General features: G+C 16.8%; 7 protein-coding genes across 7 annotated transcripts; 4 read left to right on the top strand and 3 right to left on the bottom strand.

Annotated features, from left to right (window-relative positions):
• Nucleotides 1-1,641: 1,641 nt before the first annotated feature.
• Nucleotides 1,642-2,175, top strand: RPS24 (40S ribosomal protein S24, putative; the record flags this gene model as incomplete). Its single annotated transcript, XM_028669977.1, has 2 exons — nucleotides 1,642-1,995; nucleotides 2,128-2,175. The coding sequence occupies 2 exons, from the start codon at nucleotides 1,642-1,644 to the stop codon at nucleotides 2,173-2,175; spliced, it is 402 nt and encodes a 133-aa protein (XP_028525786.1).
• A 1,121-nt stretch (nucleotides 2,176-3,296) lies between these two features.
• PGAL8A_00066700 (cytochrome c oxidase assembly protein (heme A: farnesyltransferase), putative) lies at nucleotides 3,297-4,763 on the bottom strand (the record flags this gene model as incomplete). The annotated part of the gene is made up of 1 exon (XM_028675111.1): nucleotides 3,297-4,763. The coding sequence occupies one exon, from the start codon at nucleotides 4,761-4,763 to the stop codon at nucleotides 3,297-3,299; it is 1,467 nt and encodes a 488-aa protein (XP_028525785.1).
• Nucleotides 4,764-7,436: 2,673 nt separating this feature from the next.
• PGAL8A_00066600 (V-type proton ATPase 16 kDa proteolipid subunit, putative) lies at nucleotides 7,437-8,557 on the top strand (the record flags this gene model as incomplete). The annotated part of the gene is made up of 5 exons (XM_028675000.1): nucleotides 7,437-7,506; nucleotides 7,652-7,810; nucleotides 8,017-8,093; nucleotides 8,238-8,358; nucleotides 8,490-8,557. 5 exons carry the CDS (start codon nucleotides 7,437-7,439, stop codon nucleotides 8,555-8,557), a joined length of 495 nt encoding a protein of 164 aa, XP_028525784.1.
• Nucleotides 8,558-9,452: 895 nt separating this feature from the next.
• Nucleotides 9,453-9,827, bottom strand: PGAL8A_00066500 (mitochondrial ribosomal protein L14 precursor, putative; the record flags this gene model as incomplete). Its single annotated transcript, XM_028674889.1, has 1 exon — nucleotides 9,453-9,827. One exon carries the CDS (start codon nucleotides 9,825-9,827, stop codon nucleotides 9,453-9,455), a length of 375 nt encoding a protein of 124 aa, XP_028525783.1.
• A 1,298-nt stretch (nucleotides 9,828-11,125) lies between these two features.
• Nucleotides 11,126-11,992, bottom strand: SLBP (histone RNA hairpin-binding protein, putative; the record flags this gene model as incomplete). The annotated part of the gene is made up of 1 exon (XM_028674778.1): nucleotides 11,126-11,992. The coding sequence occupies one exon, from the start codon at nucleotides 11,990-11,992 to the stop codon at nucleotides 11,126-11,128; it is 867 nt and encodes a 288-aa protein (XP_028525782.1).
• A 2,282-nt stretch (nucleotides 11,993-14,274) lies between these two features.
• Nucleotides 14,275-15,387, top strand: PGAL8A_00066300 (conserved Plasmodium protein, unknown function; the record flags this gene model as incomplete). Its single annotated transcript, XM_028674420.1, has 4 exons — nucleotides 14,275-14,302; nucleotides 14,416-14,695; nucleotides 14,917-14,970; nucleotides 15,108-15,387. 4 exons carry the CDS (start codon nucleotides 14,275-14,277, stop codon nucleotides 15,385-15,387), a joined length of 642 nt encoding a protein of 213 aa, XP_028525781.1.
• Nucleotides 15,388-16,426: 1,039 nt separating this feature from the next.
• Nucleotides 16,427-17,793, top strand: PSOP13 (secreted ookinete protein, putative; the record flags this gene model as incomplete). The annotated part of the gene is made up of 7 exons (XM_028673309.1): nucleotides 16,427-16,699; nucleotides 16,781-16,796; nucleotides 17,103-17,192; nucleotides 17,307-17,320; nucleotides 17,418-17,480; nucleotides 17,548-17,680; nucleotides 17,777-17,793. The coding sequence occupies 7 exons, from the start codon at nucleotides 16,427-16,429 to the stop codon at nucleotides 17,791-17,793; spliced, it is 606 nt and encodes a 201-aa protein (XP_028525780.1).
• Nucleotides 17,794-18,497: the final 704 nt, after the last annotated feature.

Raw genomic sequence — 18,497 nt, 5'->3', positions numbered from 1 at the left:
ATTTTTTTTTTTTTTTTTTTTTTTTTTTTTTGTAATTAAATTTATTTACATTATTAAAAAATTAATAAAAATAATAATACTAAAAAAAAAAAAAAAATTAATGATTATTTATATAAATTCATTTTATTTCATTATCTTTTATTATGTATTTTTAAATCTTAATTTAAAATTTTTTTTTTTTAAACTGCTTTATATAATTTTTTTTCTTTTTTTTAATATGCACATGTAAATACATGTATATACACACATATGTATATATATATATATATATATATATTAAAATATTTAATTATTTATTATATTTAGTATATTTATTATATTATAATATTTACTTATATATTTTTTTTTTTTTTTTTTGTTTTTTTTATTGTTTTTTGTTCTTTGTTCGTAATTTATTTGTTACTATACAAAATGAACAATCTTTTATTATTTTTTTTTATTCATGTCTTCCTTTTTCTACAATTAAATTTTTATAAATAAATAATATCCGTTTAAAAATGAGATTCTTATCTATTTATTTTTTCTTTTTCGTTAGAATTATTTTTAAAATAAAACTATTTTTATTCCAAAAATTATACTGAAACTTTGTTAATTATATATTTCTAATGTGTTCTATATATTATTTTATTTTTAATATGGCATCAAATATTACAATAAACCAATAAAGAAATTAAAAAAAAAAACAAAATTTATATGAACTTAAAAGACTAAAATTTATAAAAATATAACATTTAAAAAACACTCTTTTATGTTTTTAACAAAAAAAAACCTTGTTTCAATTAATTGAAATATATTTTATTTAATAAATTAAAAAAAAAAAAATTCTTCAAATTTCTTATAATTTTTATTTTCAATATGGTTACATTGAAGACTTTTTTTATTTATGTAAATACATTACTTCTCCGTAATATTCTATGAATTTTTTTAATATCATTAAATTAAGAGAAGTAATAAAATATTTTATTGTCATAATGTTACATTAAATGATAATTTTAACGAAATTTGTGAAACCATATTGTATCTTTTCTTTTTAATAATCGTTCTTAATACACCTTAATCACCTCATTATTTTTTTTTATCTTCTTGTAAGCTTTTTTTGAAAAAAAAGAAAAAATAACAAAATATATAACATTATTTATAATCTATTAAATATCTTATAATTCATTTTTTGCTGTTTAATTTAAGAAAAAATTAAGAAAAAAGAGGAATTTTTTTAATATAAACATATTTTATCAATTATAATTAAATGCAATATATGTAAAAAAAAAAAAAAAAAAAAAAAAAATATGCAGAAAATTATTTATATATAAGCCGGGATATTTTTATTGTAATTTAATTTTTAATTTTATGAATTTCGTTATTTTTATAGGAACTTTAAAATAAAATTATATTTCTTTGTAAAAATGATTAATAAGTTTTACATTTGATTTATTTTTTATTTAAAAATTTGAGATGTATATATAAATAAACTACTTAAAAGAGAAGTATTAAAAAATTAAAAATTGATAATTTTTAGTAAAATAATTTTTTATATAATAATTAAAAAAAAAAAAAAAATTTAATAAAATAATAAAAAAATAAGTAAATATATAGAATAAAATAAAATATAAAAAAGTTTAATAAAATAAAATAAAAAGAAAAATGGCAGATCAATTTACAATTCGCATAAAAAAATTTATGCAGAATCCTCTTTTATGTAGAAAGCAATTTGCTTTAGAAATTTTACATCCAAATAGAGGATCAGTATCAAAAAAGGAAGTTAAAGAAAAATTAGCTAAAATGTATAAATTAAATGATGTAGGTACAATTATTTTATTTGGTTTTAAAACTTTATTTGGTGGTGGTAGAACGAAAGGATTTGGCTTAATTTATAAAAATGTGGAAGCAGTTAAAAAATTTGAAAAAAAATACAGACTTATTAGAGAAGGATTAATAACAAAAGAAACTAAAACAGGAAGAAGAGCAGCAAAAGAACTAAAAAATAGAAGAAAAAAAGTAAGAGAATACATTTTATATATATATACATATATATATTTTTTTTCATTTTGAATACATTTAGATATTTTTTTTATTTATTTATATATGAATTCATTTACTTATTTTAATTATTAATTTTTTTTTAACTAGGTTCGTGGAACAGAAAAGACAAAAGTATCTGGAGCAAAAAAGAAATAAATTTATTTTCATGTATATTTTTTTTTTTTATTTTAATAAATTAAAATAAGATACATATTATTTTTATCCTTAATGTATATTTTTTTTTTTTTTTTTTTTTCCTTTATAAAAACACTTTAATTTTATGCTAAAAAAAAGGTGAAAGAACTAAATAATTTTCAACATATTATTAATAACCATGTGTTAAAAAAAACATTATAAATAGTTAGATCTTATGTATAAATGAGATATAATTTTTAGAAAATATAAGAACAATATAAAATTTGTTAAAGTATTTTCTTACATATCCATTTTTGTTTACTCCTTTTAATGTTATATAATTAAAAAAATAAAAAATGATACTAAAATTATTTTTTTTCATTTTTTCCATTAAAATGTATAATATTCTAAAAGGGTTGAGAATAACTAATTTATAATTTTTTTTTTGTATTTAAAATAGACCATAAAAATAAATTAATAAGTGTTAAAAACAGAACAAACAACATAGGAAAAAATTATAAAAAAGAATTGGAGTTATGGTATAAAAGTTATCTTTTAAAATAGCATTTATGCTACTTTTATAAAAAAAAAAAAAACAATCAATTATTACTATTTACTTTTTATATGAAGAGTTAAAATAAAAAGAACGTTATATAAAATTATTTGTTCTTCTTTTTAATTAAAAACTTTAATTAGTTTTCTAAGAATTTGTTTCAATTTTTTAATTTTAATAAATGTAAAAAAATTTATATTATTTCATTTAACCTTAATGATTGAAAATGTAAAACATATATATATATATATAATTTTACTATATATGACTAAATGTATTAAAAAAAAATATTATATTTTAATTTCAAATTATTAATTATTATTAATATATCTAAAATTCAATTATACATTATTTTATACTACAGATACATTTTGAAACAGTTTTTAAAATATTATATGATCATTTTTAGTAAACAAATAAGACAAAAAACAAAAAAAAAAAAAAAAAAAAAAAAAAAAAAAAAAAAAAAAAAAAAAAAAAAAAAAAAAAGTGAAGGAAAAAAATAATAATAAAAAAAATAATTTTAAAAAAGAAAAAAAAGTATATATAAATAATTAATGTAAAATAACAAAAAGTTAATATATGGATATTATGAGAACACTATACAAAATTTCAATAGTTTCTTTTTGAACTTCGTAATACTGTGATCTAAAGAATTTTCCTTTGTATCTTTATTATTTTCCTTAATATTCCTACTATTATTTTCATTTTTATCAGGAATTTGTGTATGATAAGCCGATAATGCCAATAATAAAATAATATGCCATAGAGAATGTTTAAAAAAGGATCTAATATTACATTTTGAGGGTTTTTTTAAAAAATTTTGAAATTTATAATAAATAAATAAGTTAGGTATTAGTGATGTTAAAATATACATATAGGATGTATAACCACAAAAAAAAAAAATCAATGGGAGTAAAGATAATCCAATTATATATGGTCTACAAAGTTTTGCAGTATATATTCCATTTTTATCTTGAAGAGGAAACATTTTATATTTACCTTTTATATAGTCTTCTTTATATAAATAAGCTAAAGAATAAAAATGAGGAAATTGCCATAAAAACTGAGTTATAAATAATATCCATGGTTCAGGTAAAAACAAATTTTGTTCAACTGCTGTGCAACCCATTAATGTTGGTATTGAACCAACAATTGAACCAATGTGGGTGTTGTAAGGCGTTTTTAACTTTAATGGGGTATATAAACATGCGTATAATATAATATTAAATATACCTAGATAAGATGTTAAAGGATTATTAAAAAAATATAATATTAATGAGCCAGTTATTGCTGATGTAAAACCAAATATTTCTGCATGCTTTAATGATATTTTATTATTGGCTAATGGTCTTTTTTGAGTTCTTTTCATTATTTTATCTATATTTCTTTCACGAATTTGATTAAATGTATTAGCACTACTACTACACAAAAATACACCCACTACTAAAGCTGAAAATTCTTTTAATGAAGAACCACCTAACATAAAATATCCAAATGTACTACTTAAAGTTACCCATAATGTTAATTTAGATTTTGATAATTCAAGATAGTTATTTAAGTAATATTTTAATATATTAGAATTAATTTTTCTATTGTTTTTTTGTATGCTTATTATATTTTTTTCCAATAATCTATTACTAAAATTTATGTTATTGCTCAATGTATCTCTATTATTTTTATTATTAATCATTAAAATTCCTTCATTTTTTTTGTCATCTTTTATATATTCATTATTTTTATGTAAATCTAAATCTTCTAAATTCTTTAAATTTTTTTTTTCTTCACTATAGTATTTCAAGGAATCTTTTCCTAAAATTTGATTTGAACATATATATTTTTTATATAAATGTTCCAAATTTAAAATAATGCCTGAACTCTTTTTTATATATATATCTTTATTTAATATTCCTGTTTTCTTAATTAGTGAATTCCTTTTAAGTGTAGAAAATTCATATCCATCAAGGAATAAATTCTTTTTTTTATTAATAATAAAATTATTGCCATCTATGATCATATATTTTGTTACGTTCATTAATAATGAATTTTTTTTCATCGTTTTTTTCTTTCATTCTTTATATTAAAAAAGAAAAATTAATAAATTGTATACGTTTAAAATGTTTCATGTATACTAATATAATTTAAAAAAAAAAAAAAAATACTACTATTATAAAATTTTTTAGTCTACCTTATATTCTTATTACAAAATGTTAAAACAAAATTTATTTGAAAAAATTAATTTAAATGAATGTTAATTAAGCAAATATTCATTTTAAATTAATGAAATTAAAATCAAATTATAACTAATAAAATTAAGTAAAAAATATATCAGTGCGTATGTACAAAAAAAAAAAAAAAAAAAAAAAAAAAAAAAAAAAAAAAAAAAAAAAAAAAAAAAAAAAGAAAAAAAAAAACACTTAATAATATTTTTACAAATACTTTTTAATGGAAAAATTTTAAAAAAAAGTATAAATATATATTTTTATTTTTTTATAAATTTTTTTTTTACTTATGAGAATAATTTTTAAATGTTTATATATTTCTTCTCAAAGTTATAATTATTTATTTTTCTAATTTTTAAAAGACATTTTTAACTTTTATAAATCTCTGTAGTATAAATAAATAAAAATAACTTAAATTTTTCATTTTCTATAAGATAAAAACTTTCATTTAGAAATAAAATAATATTATTTTAGTAGAGAATTTCTTAGAATTACATGAATATTATTCTTGTTTTCCTTTTATTTATTCTATACAATAATAAATTTGTGAAATAATTTAAATATTAAAACATCATTTTTACATTAAAAAATGGAAAATTATTTATTTTTAATATTTTTTATAAAGGGAAATTATTCAATTAAAAAAGTTTGCAGCAAATAGCTACATTTAATATATGTTTATGACTTAGAATTGTTTGATGTTAAAAAAGAATATACTTTTTTTTATTTTTTTAACAAATGAAACAATGAAATTACATATACATAGAAAATGATTTTGCTATAATTACTTACTAATTATTTTCCATCTTAAGCATTCTCTCATGTAACAAATTTATTATGATTGTAAAAAATAAAAATAAGAAGCTAAAGCATTTTATAATACTTTTTCTTAATAATATAATAACCTTTATATATATTAATCAGATGAAATTCTTAAATAGAATATATTCACCTTTTATTATTAAATCATTATCACTTTTTTAAAAATATAAATTTAAAGTTTATTGCTTTTTATATTTATTATACTATTTTAAATTAAAAAATTTTTATGTTAAAAATACATTTTGAGTCACCATATAAGTCATTAAAAGTACCATTCATTTTCTCATATCTGAAATATATGAAGCATATTAATATAAAATAAAAAAGAATGAATTATATCTCTATTTAGAGTGCCTAGAAGTAAATTGAAAAAGAAAAAAAAACTAAGTAAATTATTATATGTAATGTTAAAAATAATTTTACAAAAATTATATTAATATACTGTCGGAAGATATTAATAATTTAGTTGATTCTATATATGAAGTATATTTATAAAAAAATTTTATTATAATTTCATATTTTAAGTAAGTATAATTAAACAATATCTTATTTCACCTTTTTTAAATATATAAACAATTTTAAAAGGCTTGTAATCATCAATTAGTTTTCATTTTACATTATTTCTTTTCAAATTAAGTTCTTTTTTATTTTTATAAATATTTTTTTTTTAAAAAATAATTATAATATTTCATTTCTTGTAAAAATACACAATTTTCCATTTTATTAAATTATTATTATAAACTACTGTTAACAAATTATAATAGGATTTAAAATAAATATAAATAATTTTTAGAACATATATATATTTTCTTGATATATAATAAAAATAACATAATGTACATAAAACGAATTTCTTTTTCTCTTATAAAAAGATTTAGTTTTAAAATTATCAATTGCTACAAATAATTGCATTTACTAAATATGAAAAAAGAAGAAATGAAAAATGATAAATTCAAGTAACAATATTTGTAAAATATAATGAATAAAAAAACTATTAAAAAAAATAAGTAAACGGACATATATCTTTTTCATTTATCTTTTATGTAATTTTTAATTATTTTCCAATGAATATTTAATTTCTAATCACTCATAATGCTATGTTTATTTTATATTATTTTATTAGATATTTTAATATAATAAATAATTACATTATATGTTGCATCTTACATTATTCCTTTTAAGTTATTTTTTTAAATATAATAAATATATGAAAATCAATTGTCATAATTTACATTTACAGCTAAAAAATATAATTATATCCAAATTTTTTTTTTTTTTTTTTTTTTTTTTTTTTTTTAGTTTTTAATTGTTTATTCGATTAAACATTAAACTTAAAATATACACAAATATTTAAATGTATATATAGTTATTATAAATAGATAATTGATAACTATTTATAACAAAAGAAAAAAAATAAAAATCAAGAAAATTTAAAGATATAAAATTTTTTTTTTTTTAATATTTATATAAATGCATGCGGAAAGGCTTTTTTTTTTTTTTTTTTTTTTTTTTTTTTAATATTTAATTAAAAATAAACTTTAAAAAAATATATTTTTTATTTATATATTTTATATGCTAACTTTAAGCTGTTTATTTTATATTTTTAATATAATAATACAATTATTCAATATTAATTCTTAATATATATATATAAATAAGAAGTAATTTTTTTTTTTTTTTCGAAAATGCGAACATGTGATCCTAACTCAGCTTTTTTTGGATATATGGGGATTGCTGCATCTTCAATCTTTTCAAGTAAATTATTCTTTGATATTTGCTTATTACTATATATATATATATATGTGTGTATAAATCTTAATTTTATATCTTGCTAAAAAGTATTTATTCTTTAATTTCCTTTTTTAATTTTTTAATGATTCTTTTTGCGTATTAATTTCAGATTTGGGGGCAGCATTTGGTACTGCTAAAAGTGGAGTAGGAGTGTGTAGTGTTGGTGTGATGAGACCTGATTTAGTTATGAAGTCGATATTACCTGTAATTATGTCTGGTGTTTTGGGAATTTATGGAATTATTATGTCTATTCTTATTAAAGGAAGAAGTACTTATATATAGAGTTTTTTTTTATATAAGACAATATTTTATATACCTAATGTGTAAATATTATAATGTATTGTTCTCTTTAAATTATTTATTTATTTAGTAAATAATATATGAAAATTCTTATTGTTTTGTAATATTGGAAGTTTTATTAACAAAATTACAAAATTATGTACAATGTTATATATTAAAATTTGTTTTTATTAGTTTCAATTGATACTTATTCAACTTATTTGGGGTATGCTCATTTATCATCAGGATTAATAGTTGGATTAAGTTCATTAGTAGGAAACAAAAGAAATTTAATAAATTATATAATTTCAAAAATATTAATTATATGCTTCATATGTACATTTTTTTAATACATATATATATATATATATATATATGTTTTTTTTTTTTTTTTTTTTTTTTTTTTTTTTTTTTAGGCTGCTGGATTAGCTATTGGTATTGTTGGTGATGCAGGTGTAAGAGCAAATGCACAACAAAATAGATTATTCATGGGATTGATATTAATTCTCATTTTTTCTGAAGCTTTGGCATTATATGGTAATTTTTATTTTTAATTACTATTATTATTTTTTATATTAAAAAAATAATGTATTTATATATAACATAAAATTATGTTTTTTTTTCATTTTACAAGTTAAAATTACAATTTTTATTTTCATTTTTTACAGGTTTAATTATAGGTATTTATATTACAATGTCAGACACTCCTGCTCTTTGCGAGTCTTACATAAAATAATGTTAATGGTTAATGAAATTTGCTTTTATTTACTAAAATAAAGAAAGAAGCAGAATACCATTTTTTATTTTTGTAAACATCTTCATTTTTTAGTTTATATTATTAGAAAAAATTACAGTATATATGAAAATGGTTTAAAAGAAAATTATTATGGCTTAAAGTAAAATTAATAAAATATACTTAAAAAAAAAAAAAAAAAATATTATCATAATAATATTATAAAGAGCATCTAAAATAATACAATAAATTAAGCTGTGCAAAAGTAATTATTTATAAAAGCAGTTATTCAAAAAGTATATTATTTTGAAAATAAGTATCTTAAAAAGTAATGTCTTAAACATATTTTTTTAAGAAACACAATTTTAAATAAAATAAGATTTTACAGTTTATAAGCAGAATTGCGAATTTACTTTTTTTTTTTTTTTTTTTTTATTTTAATACGTATGTATATATACATATACATATATGAACTTTTTTTTTTATAATATATGAAAAAATAAATATTAATAATATTAAAAATAAAAAATGAAAAAGTTTTATATGTAAAAAAAAAAAAAAAATTAATAGCATCAGAATCTTTAACTACTCATTTGTAATTTCAATAATTCGTTTGAAACAAAAAAAAAAAAAAAAAAAAAGAAAAAGAAAAGAAAAATCAAGATTCTTATTTTTGTTTATAAGAAAATATACTCTTTGAATAAATCATTTTAAAAAAGAAAATTTGAAAAAATATAAAATAATAATAGATAGAAACTATTTTTCTCTAAAAGTATTATGTATTTTTATAGTATCTTTTATTATTATGAATGCTATATGATGCAACTAAAAAATGAAATTGTTTACATATAAATTTAATTAAAAATATTTACTTATTTTTTTCATTTTTTGTGAAGTATCAAAAAATGAACCTAGCTAAGTTTCTACAGTTGTGTCTAGTTTCCATTGCAACTGGGCCTTTTATTTTTGTAGCTTTGAGTTTATTTTTTGATATCATAACAAAAGCATTATCATCAAATTTTATATAACTTCCATCTTTTCTTTTTGTTTCTTTTTTTCTTCTAACAATAATTCCTTTTGGTGTCTTTTCTGAAACGGTACATTCACTAGTTTTATCTCTAATAGATACTCTTATTCTATCTCCTATTTTTCCTGTTCCCCATTTATTCTTTCCGATACCAATTATACATGCTTTTATTACTCCACTATTATCTGCACACCTAACAATGGATTGCCTCCAAAGACCATCGAAAATATGTGAAAGTTTTATCATTAACACATGTATATAAATTTAAATAATAAAGTACAATAATAATTTTTTATTTTTTTGATTATCAAACTATCCATTAGCAATATTTAATTATTATTATTATAAAAAAAATAGGTAAAATAACTTTAATTTTTATTTTTTTTCTTTAACATTATATTTTAAATTAAGAAAAAAGAATGTATATATATTTTTACTTCTTAAATGATTAAATGTAGTAACATTTTTGTTTTATTTATCTTTTTTTTTTTATTATTATGTAAAAATATAAAATCTCTCACTACTGTTATTATTTTAAAATACTTAACTATGTATGTATAAAAGCAAAAGAGCAATTATTTTTAAAAAGCATAAAAAAATATTATATATATATTTTAAGTGCTTTTGATAAAATATTAACACATTTTATAATAATGCATATACAAAAAGTAATTTTATGAAGATTACAATTTCACATTTACTTTAAAATCTTTTAATTAATATTATTTTTTAAAATCATAGATAATACATAAAACAACTCATTAAAGGCAATAAATTTTAATTTCTTTTAAATAAATTTTATTTTATATTTTTTAAGAATAAAAAATTTTTTTCCATATAAAATTTACTTAATTATATAATATTTTAAATTAAATATAAGTATGTCATCTTAATATATATTAGGGAGAAATAATATTATACTTATTGTAATAATTTAAATTTTTATATAACAATAATAAAGATGCTAAATAAAAAAAAAAAAATAGATAACTTCCAGAAAAAATTTAACGTACATATGAGAAAATATGAGAATTTTCATAAGTTAGACTTTTCACTATAAAAAAATATTTTAAATTTTTAAATTTTTAAGGTTCAAATTTAACAAATAAAAAAAAGAAATATGATGTATAAAAAAAGGAAGAAAAAATATTTGAAAAGAAAAATGTAATATATATTTAACAACTCCAATAAATTAAAAACTTATTAAATAAACGGCATTATACAATAATTATATCCTTAAGATAAAAATTCTATAAAGATACACCCAATATTTCCTTACATAAAAATATTTGGTATATTTAATGTATAAAAAATTATATACATGATACATTATATCAAGCTTAACAAAATGTAAATACTATATATTTAGCTTTAACAATTTATATATTTTAATCATAATAAATAAGCTAAAAAATATTATAAATGCTCAAGCACATTATTTTTAATTTTAAATTATTAACATTTTGCCTAATTAAAATAAAAATGAATATATAATATAGAATCAAATAAAAATATTAAGATACAACTTTACAAACAATATTTAATTAAAATCTTCTTTTTTTTTTTTCGTTTTTTTTCTCCGTATTCATACTAGAGCAATATAAATATTTTGATGCTTCTATTTTTTGGTTTTCCATGTATTCGTTTACTGCATTTATATTATTGTTGTTTTTAGATTGTTCCTTTTTTTTTGAAATAACAATAATATCATTTGTTTTTATTTCTCTATTTTCATTATTTAAATTAAAATCTTTCATCAAAAAATATAACCTATAATATTTTTCAAATAAATATTCATAATTTTCATCGTATTCATTTTTTAATGAAAATAGTGATTTTTCTAAATAATTTTGTTTAATGATTATAAATTCATTATTTAATATAGTACCATTGAAATTTTGGGGAAGAAAAAATAATGGTTTATCTATTATAATATTATCAACACAATTATCTGGGTTTTTTTTATCTGAAATAAATAAAATATTTCTTAATGCTATATCTGAAATTTCTTCATTTTTTTTTTTTAAATTTTTTATTTCACTCTGACTTAACTCAGGTAATTTTAAATTAGACAAATAATTGTATTTTTCTGAAGAAGATAAACTACATATGTACTTATGAACCTCTTCAGATATATTCCCCCATGCATGAACTTGTTTTCTCCATTTTTTAACTTCTTTATTCCATTGCGATAAACTTAAATGTTTATTAATTCTAGGTGTTTCAGGATGCCAACCGTTTTTTAAATCATTACTTCTTTCGTTTTTTGGTATGGCACTTATATACCTTTCATACGATATTAAACGCTTAGTTAAATTAATATTTTTTAATCTTTGATTAATTTGTGCCTCATTTAATTCATTGTTGTTGAATGGATGTTTATTTCTTTGAAAATTCGAAATCTTATTCATTTCATCATGATGTTTCACTAATATTCTCTATTATGTATTTAAAATATATAATGTTGAAGCTCTGTTACTTTTATGAACTTAAATATTTTTATAAAACAAAAAGGAATTAAAAAAAAAAAAAAAACATGAAATATAGCATTACTGTCTAGTATAAAAAAAATAAATAAAATAAAATAAACATATATTTTAAAAATAAAAAATATTTATAATTAAATGTTTAATTTTTATAATTTCTATCAATAAAACGTTCATTTAATCAACTTAATATTTTGAAAGCATTATGTTCAAAAAAAAAAAAAAAAAAAAAAAATGAAAAACAATTATGAACAACTTAAAATAATGAAACATAATATATGCAAAAAAAAGAAAATAAATGGATTATCGTATATTTCAAAAAACCTCAAGATGAAAATATAATTATTCTTGTGAAACGTAAATAATATAAAAAAAAAAAAAGTGCGTTTAAAATCAAATAAATTTATTCTGCATGTAAAATTAGGAAGTTATATTTTGTATATGTAAAATTTTTAAAAATTGTAATGAAAATTTTCTTTTTAATTTTGTTGTTGCAGATGTATGTTTCGTATTTTTTTTTTCCTTTGTATATATATTATAATCTTAATAATTATGATACTTCTAATTTTTTAATATATAAACTATAATTATTAACACACTAAAAAAATAATTCATACAATCATAAAAAAAAGCAATAAAATAAATTAGATTAAGGAAAAAAAGTTATATGAACATCAAAGTAATATATTTAACTCTATAATACTTTTTAAAAACTTATAATTTATTATAATAAATTAACAAAAAGGTTTATATTTAGTATAATGATACATTATTAATTATGATTTACAACTCTTGGAGCATAATTTCATTTCTAGAAAACTTGTTAAACATTTATTATAAAATTATTTTTTTATTCATATTTTTCATATTAAATCTAATTGCTTTTTCATTATATATATATACACATTTTAATATTAATCTTAGTATCTTTAAAAAATCATATAAAATTAAGGAATGTCTAAATATATGTTTTATATATACCCATAATAAATTTTTTATTGAACTTTAAATATATAGAATGCAGAATTTTTTTAATAGTGTATGAATTCCTTTTACAGGAGTGTGTAACAGTCAATTTCATAAAAATATGTTAAAAATGAACATATTATATTTTTCATTACAAAATTATTTTTCTATGATATTATAAAATAGATCTTTATATATTATTAAAATAAAAAAATAACACACGAGATTCATTTATTCTAATGTTTGTTTAAAAAAGAGAATAGATAAAATAAAAAATTATAATTTTTCTTTTTTTACGATTTCATAATTTCATCATAACAAATAAATTAGATAAAAAAGAAATAAATAGATGACAAGATTAAAGAACTTGTTAATAATTCCAAAAAAAGATTTACGTTAAGGTTAATTTTATATAAAACATTATTTTTCATTTTAGAAAAAAATTTGTTTAGAATAAGAATCTTTAAGAAATAAGAGATCATGTAAAAAATAATAAAATTACTTTTTTATTTTTTCATTCCACACATTTTTTTACGTCATAATGATTTATATAATTAGAGTAAATCAAAAATACTTTATTGAGTTTAATAATGATGAATATTTAATCGAAATAAATTTAATATTTTGAGATACATAACCAAAAAATTTTAATATTTATAAACACATATTGCCATATTCTTTTCACTTAAATATAGCTATTTTTTTTTTTTTTTTTTTTTTTCAGTTAAAAAGCTATTTATTCAATTATTTTTATGATTAATTCACAAAATCATGTATTGGTTTTCCCTATATCAAATGTTATATTAAAAAAAAAAAAAAAAAAAAAAAAAAAAAGCTTTTTGTAACTGTATTTTTGTTGTAACATTAAACAACCATGCTTAAAGTATATTTATTATTTTTTTTGATTTATTTTTTAAAATATTAAGAACACACATAAAAAAAAAAAAAAAGAATATAAAATAAATTATTCAAGTAAAAATGTCTTTTTCATGTTTTTCTATTTAAAACATATTTTAAATTATATTTTTCATTTTGTTGTAACTTTTTAATTTTAACACTTCAAATATTTTAAATAATTTCCACATAATATAATAAAATACATTTATTTTCTTTAGAAAAAAAAAAAAAAATTAGAAAAGAGTTTAATTTCTTTAAATTAAATTTTTATATATTATTATTTTTTTATTATATTAATAATCACAACAAGATTACTATATCTACCTTTTTTTTAACTTAGAACAATGGCTTCTTCACACGAATCATATGAAGGTAATAATAAAATATTCTGCATAAATGTTATGTAAATTTTATAATTTTAAAATGTTTATATATAAATATATTATGTATATTTCTAATCATTGTATGAATAGACAAACCAATAGATAAAAAGGAGACATCACTCGACAGTGCGTCAAATAAATCAGAGAATTCCAAAAAATCAGAAACTTCCAAAAAATCAGAGACTTCTAAAAAATCAGAAACTTCCAAAAAATCAGAGACTTCTAAAAAATCAGGGACTTCCAAAAAATCAGAAAAATCATACACACCAGAAATAGAAGTTGAAACTTTTGAAATTAATGAAGATAAGGATAAACAATATAATAAGTTTCTCCAATGTTCTAGTAATGAATATTCCATTGAGCAAATGAAAAATTTTTTAAAGTAATACTTAAAATATAAATATTGGAATATGGATGAGAATATTTTTCAAATATTTAATTAAAATATATATTTTCTTTTTATTTTATTTTATTTTTTTTATTTATTTTTTTTTTTTTTTATACACTATCACTTTTTTATTCTACGACCAATACACTTTATCTATTTTTTACTTTTCATTTATTTTATTTTTTTCTTTATTCACTTTTTAATCATATTTATAGATATGGAATTACTGAAAATGGGATTCGAATGATGACAACGGATACTTGTTCTTGGTTGAATATTTAATAGAATTAATCAAAGCTTTATTCTTTTCATTTTACATTTAATTTTGTTTTCTGTCTCTACTATTAACATTGTTTTATATCTCTTATTTTATTTATATATTTTTATTTTAATTATTAAATTTTAGGTACTACGATTATTATAAAATAACAAAAACATCTACTCCTCATCTAAAGGAATTTACAGATAATACAACTGTAGATTATTACTACTATACCACTCCTTTTTCTACACAAATAGGAAGTATTAACTTAGTCATGATGCATAGTCAAGTAAACTTTGGAGATGAAACATGCACCCCTTCAGACAGATTTTTTAAAATGAATGAAGCAACACCTGAAATGATCAAAGAAGCGAAAATTAAAGCTAATCAAATTAAAAATACATGCTGTTTGAAAACTCTTTAAAAAAAAAAAAAAAAAATTTTTTTCTTTAAATATATATTTTAACAGTTTATAAACATATACTATCAAAGGAAAAAAAAAAAAAAAAAATGCTTATTTTTAATATACTTCAATTTAGAATTACTTTTGATCAAATAATTTTTCATTTTATATTTTCTTTTTTTTTTTTTTTTTTAAATTATATTTGATTAATTTTATTGTTTTTCATACATTAAATTATTATACATCTTATTATTCCCAATTTATCTTATATAGAAATTTGATTGCATAAAATACATTTAATTGTTAAATATCTATGTAATAAAAAAAAAGAATAATTGATTTTTTAAAGCTATTATTTTTCTTTACTTTCTTTTTAATTTTTTTAATTGTTGTTATTATAATATATAAGTGAACTACTAAATTTATTTTTGTTTAGCGATAAATTTATTTATACCACTTTTCGATTATATTTTTTTTAATATATTGGTTATATGAATTTTCGTTAAATTACTTTCTTAAATAGTAGTGGATTCTAATTTTACAATAATGTACAACCTAATATACACTTAAGGAAAATTATTTTAAAAACTATAAATTTATTAATATGAAATGTAATTCTTTATTTATTTACAGTCGTAAATTGAATATATTATTTTTTCACTACTTTTTCTTTTTATTACTACAAAAAGATTACAATAATATCTTCGTCATTTTTGATATTTATTTTTATTATCATCTAACTAAAAAATGTTCAAATTAACTTTAAGAAATAAAATTTTCATACATATATTGATGTATATACACTTTCTATTTTACATAATTTTAGAAAAGTTAAAATATATTTTAAAAATTTCCATATATATTTATTTTGTCTCTGAAATTATTTGAAATATATCTAATTAAATTATTTTTTTTTTTTTTTTTTTTTACTCTCTTCATTAGAATTATTATATAAAAAAAAAATATAAAATTTATTTTTATTCTTTAAATTTTTTTATTGGAAATTTATATTAGTGTGTTACTTAATTTTAACTTAAATATCTTTCTGAAAACATTCAAAATGAATAAATTATTTTTCTTTTTTTTTTTTGTTAATTTGTTTCTGTCTAAAAGTCTTTGTGAAAAAACAGAAATATTACCTTTAGGTGATATTTTATCTGGAGTTGCAGATATAGCAAATGTAGTATCTGGTAAAAATGAAAATGTGACCAATGTTGTTTCAGAATCTACACCAAAAATAAACTTGAAAATAGTACCATCAAAAAAACTACACATCACTAAGAATGATATGATGTTTCTATTATCAGAACTTCGCCAAGAAATAGGAAGACAAGTGATAAAAACTTTTTACATAAATAAATTTGAAACTTTGTATATCATATTTTTTTTTTTTTCATTTTGTTTTTTTTTATAGATTAGTATATTAGAAGGTATGTAAAACAAAAAAAGAAAAAAATTAATAAATAAAAAGTGGAATGTAGATATATCATAAGTAAAAAAATCATCTTAAACAAATATCTACAAAAATCATAGAAATATTTTCAACTAAAAATGAGAGTATAACAAAAAAAAATTTTTAAGTTTTGAAGTGACATACTTTAGAAAAATTAAAAATGACTAATAATTGGAATAAAATTATAGTTTTTATAACCGGATATATTTAATATATATAAAAAAAAAAAAAAAAAGTTATTTTTTACATAAACTAATTTTTCTTGTTTTTATAAAATTAATAGATGAGCTTGAGGAAAAAGAAAGAATGAAGCAGAGGTCTGCTTCTTTATGGGCAACCAGTCATTCACCAGTTTATGTTCCACAAGAAAATAGTATTTAACATATTTTAATATTTATTTCTTTTTTGTTATCTTAATCCTTTTTTCTTTTTTCTTTTTTATTCTATATTTTATAATTTATATTTTTTTTTATAAAATAATTAATAGATCAAACAGAAGAGGTAAATCATAAAAAAATTATGTAAAACATGATTTAATGAAAATTTACATATAAAATTTATATTAAAAAATATATATTTATACATTTACTTATTTTAGATAAATAATATAAATGATGAAGATAAAGAAGAAATTGAAGATTTGTTAGACTCTTTAAATAAGGTATTAGTTGTATAATTATTAATATATATTCATTATTATATATATATATATTAATCTTTATTTATAGATTAGCAACGACGAAAATATAAAGGAAAAAGGAAATTTAACATATAATATAGAAATACGTGATAAAAAGAATTTCGATGAAAAGGAGACTTCAGATAATGTTATGCACTTTAGGCAAAAAACTTTGAGGAATGGTAAAAATAAAATCTAAATTAATAGAAATAAAAATATTTATACGTTTTTTTTTTTTTTTTTTCATTTTTTAAATTTACCTTTTATATAATGAATAGGTCCAATAACAAAATAGAATAAGTAATTTTCCGTATTATTATTTATAAAAGAAATATTTTTTGTTTTTTTAAGAATTTAATATTTTATTTTTTTAAAGGAATATAATAGCTATAACAATTTTCTAATAGTATAATACTACTATAAGATATAAAAAATGTTATTAAAAAATTATTTCAATTTTTTTTTTTTTTTTTTTTTTTTTATTAATAAAAATTTAGAAAAAATATAATGTGATTTATAAAATTTTTTTTTTTTTTCTTTGTAACTTTGTTATCAATATAAAAAAAAAGTATATTCATTTTTTGTACAACAGTATAAAAAAAAAAAAAAACATTGATAAATATGATAATCTTGCTAATTATACTTTTACTCTCCATTCTCTATTTGTTTTTATTTATATAAAAAAAATATACAATTATTGATTTATGTATGTTGCATCGATTAAAAAAAAGATTTCAAGATGTCTTTTTTTTAAGTTTCGTTCGTTTGAGTCTATTCGAAATTTAATTATAGTATAATAGTATTTATAAACATATATATTCATTTGTTTTTTTTTTTTTATAAATATAAATAATAATGATGTAATATTTTTTTGGCGTCTTTTATAATAACTTTTTTATGAGATAAACGTAATTTATAAAATGAAATAATAAATCATAGAGGGAAAAAAAAAAAAAAAAAAAAAAAAAAAAAAATTAATATTTTATTTTAATTTTTATT

Source organism: Plasmodium gallinaceum (assembly GCF_900005855.1).
Source record: "Plasmodium gallinaceum strain 8A genome assembly, contig: PGAL8A_v1_53, whole genome shotgun sequence".
NCBI classification, from domain to species: domain Eukaryota; phylum Apicomplexa; class Aconoidasida; order Haemosporida; family Plasmodiidae; genus Plasmodium; species Plasmodium gallinaceum.
The sequence above is the reverse complement of the archived record's forward strand: the minus strand, read 5'-3'. Positions and strand labels throughout refer to the sequence as shown.